The sequence below is a fragment of the Solanum tuberosum genome, unplaced genomic scaffold, assembly GCF_000226075.1.
Source record: "Solanum tuberosum cultivar DM 1-3 516 R44 unplaced genomic scaffold, SolTub_3.0 scf00170, whole genome shotgun sequence".
In the NCBI taxonomy this organism is placed as follows: domain Eukaryota; kingdom Viridiplantae; phylum Streptophyta; class Magnoliopsida; order Solanales; family Solanaceae; genus Solanum; species Solanum tuberosum.
Genome location: NW_006239093.1, coordinates 623,770 through 629,613, shown reverse-complemented (window position 1 = coordinate 629,613; position 5,844 = coordinate 623,770). Strand labels below are relative to the sequence as shown.

At 32.7% G+C, this 5,844-nt stretch overlaps 1 protein-coding gene across 2 annotated transcripts; it reads right to left on the bottom strand.

Annotated features, from left to right (window-relative positions):
• Positions 1-846: 846 nt before the first annotated feature.
• LOC107061794 (uncharacterized) lies at positions 847-5,368 on the bottom strand. Of its 2 annotated transcripts, XR_001474234.1 has the most exons (5): positions 5,236-5,368; positions 2,480-4,247; positions 1,747-2,387; positions 1,182-1,669; positions 847-1,096 (listed from the first exon to the last, which is right to left on the bottom strand). XR_001474234.1 is itself a non-coding variant. In XM_015311626.1 (4 exons), the coding sequence occupies exons 3-4, from the start codon at positions 2,041-2,043 to the stop codon at positions 1,319-1,321; spliced, it is 648 nt and encodes a 215-aa protein (XP_015167112.1). In that variant the 5' UTR covers positions 2,044-2,387; positions 2,480-4,247; positions 5,236-5,368; the 3' UTR covers positions 1,170-1,318. The 2 variants fall into 2 exon arrangements, 1 of the variants encoding a protein (XP_015167112.1); XM_015311626.1 differs by lacking the exon at positions 847-1,096 and having other exon boundaries at positions 1,170-1,669.
• Positions 5,369-5,844: the final 476 nt, after the last annotated feature.

Here is a 5,844-nt window from a genome sequence, read left to right as displayed (position 1 = left end):
ATGACTGACAAATATACTCATAAGATTATTTGTTGTAGTTTTCAATACTTATATATTGTAACCTATTATGTTAACATTAACCAGCAACAACTTAATAAACAAGAAGCAACAAAGAAAGTCTAAATTACTTTGAAATATGCAAAAGTAACTATGTACTAACCTTAAGTATCCCAATATAATTGCTGATGTTTGTCAACAATACACTAAGCAATCTATAAAACAGTAATTACAAATCAAATAAAAAATATAGTAAGAAATCCTCTTCACTTAGAATGAATTAAGACAGAAATTGTAGCATGAACATTGTTCAAAACAGTTGTATATATCTAAATTATCATAAACTACGCAAATCTATATATTAATACTTTTAAACTTTGATAATAAATACAACTTCATAGTTATCAGATAGTTTGATCCATATTTAAATTAAAGATAGATTATAAGACTTCAAATATTTACAAGCAATAATAATTTTTAAATTTAGTCATTTCTCAAAATACTAAAGTGAGAAGTGTCTTTAGTATAAAGAAGGTCATCCTTACTAAGTATGATATGGAGAACAAGAAATGATAAAATTTGTTGATAATATATACAAAGAAACTGTGGATAGCTATTAGTAACCTGTCCAATGTGCAATATTGTAGACACATTACCAATTCAACATCAAAATATCCATTAGACTCACAAATTAATACCTATTTTATTGAAATTACGATCATATGGCTTCTACTTTTTCCTCTTCTTTTTTTACTTGAGCTTCTACTTATCCGATCTACTGTTATAATTGACATAAATACATATAACAACAAACTTAAATAACTATGAATAGATTTTATACTTTTCTCATTAATAAACTTATGCTATTCAAAAACACAAACACTAAATACACCAGTTTTACATAGAAGTTCATAGGACTAATTTAAAAAACATACAGATGGTGCATGAGAGGTGTAGGTTGCTCATCTCGTAGCTGCCTTTGAGTAACTGCAACTCTTCCCTTCCACCTTAGTCCATTGGGTTTGTAACCAAGATCAATATTCGTAGGAGTTGAACTTGACAATGTAGCACTATGTAACACCCTATCAATATTTCCAGACTAAGAAAACAACAAAAAATTTCACTTAAAGATGAACTAATATCAATTAATGTAATTAAATGTGTTTAAATAATAAAATACATACCCTCTTAGTTACACTGCCACCTGATCCAAATAAGATACCATAACTAGTTGTCTTTGCTTTTCTTTTTTATCTTGGTCTCTTATATACAAGAGTTGCACCACCTCTCAAAGCTGTGCTAGTCTTTCTTTTTTGGCCAGCTACACTAGAAGTTGAGTTCTTAAAGGAGTTGTTGTAGGCCTCACACCAAATGTTGAGGCAGCAGCCGCCCTCACACCACTTGATGAAGCATTTGTAGGCCTTCCACAAATTGTTGAGGTAGTTGCATGCCTCACACCACTTGATGAAACATTTGTAGGCCTTCCAGCAAGTGTTGAGGCAGTTGCAGCACTTGGACCTGCATTTACACTTGATTGGCTTCCAATTGCAGCATTTGTAAAATCTGAAGTTGCAGCATTTGTTCCAGCAATTGCAGCACTTGTTCCAACAGTTACAACATTTGTTCTAGCAGTTGCAACACTTGTTCCAATATTTGAAGTTCCAGCATTTTTCTACAAACATATATTAAAGTCAAAAATAGCGTTGAAAGAGTAAAATGCGGTAACAGAGAGATTAAAGCACAACTTACCAGAGTTGGACATCCTTTCTTGTTATGCCCAAAAGTCTTACACTCGAAACATTTCATTTTTCTTCCCTTCCTTGTTGCCTTTCCAAACTTCTTCTTAATAGGCTCATCACTATATGGTGGATCATGAATCCCAAAGCCAAGATCATCATTAAACTTTACCTCACAATTATCTGTAATTTCAACATTTTTTCTAAGAATATCCATAGCCATTGGTGATACATCAGTAATCCATTTTTCTGAAAATTCTCTCATTTGATTCATTCTTTCCATAACTTTGACTCTTATTTCTTCTAGCATAGTGATTATTGACTTGAACCTAGCACCTAAAATTGAACTGTTGAAAGTCTCACAGATGTTGTTCTCAACCACATCACACTTGCTATGTTCTTTAAAAAAAAATGCCCTACACCATGCTTCTTTGTTATACTTTAACAAATCTTCTACAATGCCTTGTCCTAACTAACTCATGTCATCAAGTTTTACCTGTAAAAGGACCTCAAATGATGCCCTGTCAACCTGCCATAATTTTCTTTTCCTTTCTTCACCCCTCCAGTCTTTCTTCAAGTTTGCTCATATATATGCCTAGCACAACATCTAATTTCAGCATTTGGCAATAATTCAATAAGTGCAAGATCAAGATCCTATCAAACAAAGAACATTTGACATACAACAATGTTAAATATCAATTACTCGAGAAATTAAAGAATAAATTTAACAAATAATATAGTAATACCTTCTGCATATCAGACATCACTGTTAGTCATTCACCTTCTGTAAGCTCCAAATCATGTTTGATGCACTTGAGAAATCAAGACCATGTGTCATTGGTTTCTTTATCAACTACTGCCCATGATATAGGGTACATATGATTATTTCCATCTTCGGAAATGCAAGATAACAGCTCACCTTTACATACACTTTTGAGAAATGCACCATCTAAACCAATAATCCTTCTACACCCTTCTTTCCATCCATTTTTAAGGAACCAAGGCAAATATAGATGCTCATAAACACCTCTTTTCCTGAAATTGTGTTCTTGGATGTCCTAATAGATACAATAGTTCCAGAATTTGTGATCTTTAATTCCTCAGCATGATCATACAACCTGGCAAACTCCTCTCTGAAATCTCCCAAATGTTCATTCATAACTCTCAGTTTTGCCTTTCTACAACTTGTCTTACTAACATACAAATCATATTGCTTTTGTATCAAAATCTGATGTAGTTTGATGGTAGGCTCACTCATAATCCTCTCCTTGTAATGTTTACTAATCCAAATGGGGGTACACAGTTTGTTTCTTATTCTTTTAAAACACTTGTGGACAGGAAAATATGTTTTAAAAGTGAAGTTTTCAGTGTTACCATCAATACTTCCAAGAATATGCTAGGACAATAATTTTTCTTACACTTTGCCCTTATCCTTTCCTTCTCATTAGGTTTCAACTTAATATTCACACTCTTCTGAATAGAGTAAGTTTGCAGTGTCTCCCTGAACTCAATATGATTAAAAAAAACCATATACAATTGAAATAAAACCTTTTTAGCAGTTGGATCAAAGTAGATCTTTGTAGTTTCCTTCCTAGGTACTGGATCTACCACTTCATCATTCTCAACATGATCCCCTTCATCTTCACTAATGTCACTATTAGGATCTGAGCTATCAAAATAAGGGTCATCACCACCCAAATTGCCTTCAAATCTCCCCCTCTTCTTCTTATAAATGTCTTCAAAACCAGCATCTATACATACAGGACCAGATGGTATCTCATCTGGATTTACTCTATCAGCCTTATCTTTAACTTGTTCTTGAATGTTAGACTGCCTAGCTTGAAGTAACTCCTCATCCAAATTACTCAAATCATCAATATTTTCATCAACATCATAGAGTGAATCAGAATCAGAATGTTCTTCAACTCTAGGGGACTTCTCTTCAACTATAGGGGATTGATTTTGGTTTAAATGCTTATTTTAATTTTCATCAAATGGTTGAGATGAAGACACATCAGCCCTATCTATTTGTGGGGAGGATGACAGATCAACCCTATTTATTTGTGGGGAGGATGACAGATTAGCCCTATTTTTGTGTGGGGAGGAGGACACATCAGCATTATCTTTTTGTAGAGAGGAGGACACATCAACATTAGTGCTAGGCAATATAAGTATCTCCTCAACAACTAAAGATATACTAATGGGATATACAACATATACATAAACAAAATCAGCACCCTTCAAACCATTAAGAAAGTTTAAAACGTCAAAATCAGTATTTACCATGTAATAACCACCCTTCTTGTTGACTCTACATCCAAATGCTCAACATTTTCAACACTCAATTTTAGTGTTATTTTATGAAACAACATAATATGCAACTCATCTACATCTATATTAATCTTTTCAAGACTAGTGATTCCATTGGCATACCTTACAGTAGGACCAGTTACAAAACAACCCCCATAGTGAAATTGAAGTGTCACTATAGTTAAAGCCATTAACTTACCATGCCTGTAAAGTCAAAAGAAAAACAACTATCGTTAAAGCCATTAACTTACCAAGCCTGTAAGTTAAAATAACAAAAAGACCTTTTTTTTTTAAGGAGACAAGGTGTCAAGAATTTTATACACCTATGATATGTAACAATGGACCGCTAACACTATCAATACCCAAGACAATTGACGAGAAAAAATTATTAATTTTAGTCGAAATTGAGAATTACGAATAAACCCTAGAATCTAGTCGAATTCACGAAATATGCCATTGAAGTCACTCGAAGTCATACATCCACTACGAAAGCATAATACACTAACAATAGACACAAACCAAAGTAAAATCTCCAAAATATTTCAGAAAATCGAATGACAACGACCCTAAAGTCAAATAGATACGCACGAACAAAATGAAAAAAAATTAGAATTAACGCAAAAGGCAAGAACTTACAATGAAAATCACAGTGGAACTGAGCTTCAACTAAGCTTCAACTGTGCTTCAACTTAGCAAAATCATAGAGAAATCACGGAGAGGAGAAGGGGAAAAGTCGCGATGGTTTGGAATTGCCTTTGGAATACAATGACGACAATTCTTACTTCATATGTGTGATAGGCTAAGTGGAATATAATATTCATATGTGGATTGAATTTTTTTTCTTTTTGGTCAACGTGTACGAGTTTGTGCAACACGCACCATACCACATTAAAAAGTGTGTTTTAAATGTTGTGTTTGGATGGGTTCAGGGGTTCAAATGACAAATGGATAAGTAGAAGAGTCCAGAATACAAACAGATACAAGTATAAGGGTCTATCAGACCATTTCGTCAATCTTATATGCCAGATCAATTAATCATAACCTGCTTGAAGAAAGTCTTTATTATGCTATGTTATCATTTGCATGTTCAAATGTTGAAACGGTAAAAAAGTTATCATAGTTATGATAAAGAGTATCAAAGTAGAAAGGAGAATCGAAAAAGTATTAAAGAAACGAAAGAAAGAACACTCACAGTGATGGTAAAGCAGGCAGGAGCTTAGAGAAGATCGACACTAGCTCTGGCCGGAGACAATCGAAAGAAGAAGAGCACCTCCCTTCTCAAAATTTAGCTTCTATCACTGCATATGTTTGGTCTCCTTCTTGAGAGAAAAAGTTTTCTTTTTTTTCTTTTTAATATGATTTTAATGGCTTCCTTTTTATCCAGACTCATTTGATGGTTTGTCCAAAGTTATATTTCATTTTTTAACTTATTCAATAAAATTGGCCCATGGCCATATTTTAATTTTGAAAAAAATAAATATTGAAATGAGTACAAACATGAGTCTTACCATCTATAGACAATGATGAAGGGACGCGTATCAATATACCTAGGAAGTTGTATTTTTTTATTACTTCATTTACCTCTTTCCATATTAGTTTACTATTTTACTACCTCCGTCTATTTTTAATTGTCATAATTTTTTCATTTAGAGTCAAACGATAATAACTTTGACTAACATTTTATGAATGTATTTTTTAGCATATTGATATGCAAAAAAATGAAATTTATAATACTTTTAGTATAGTTTTTTGTTATCTAATTTTTTTTTGTTTAAAATATCGAATTAATGTTATCTAATTC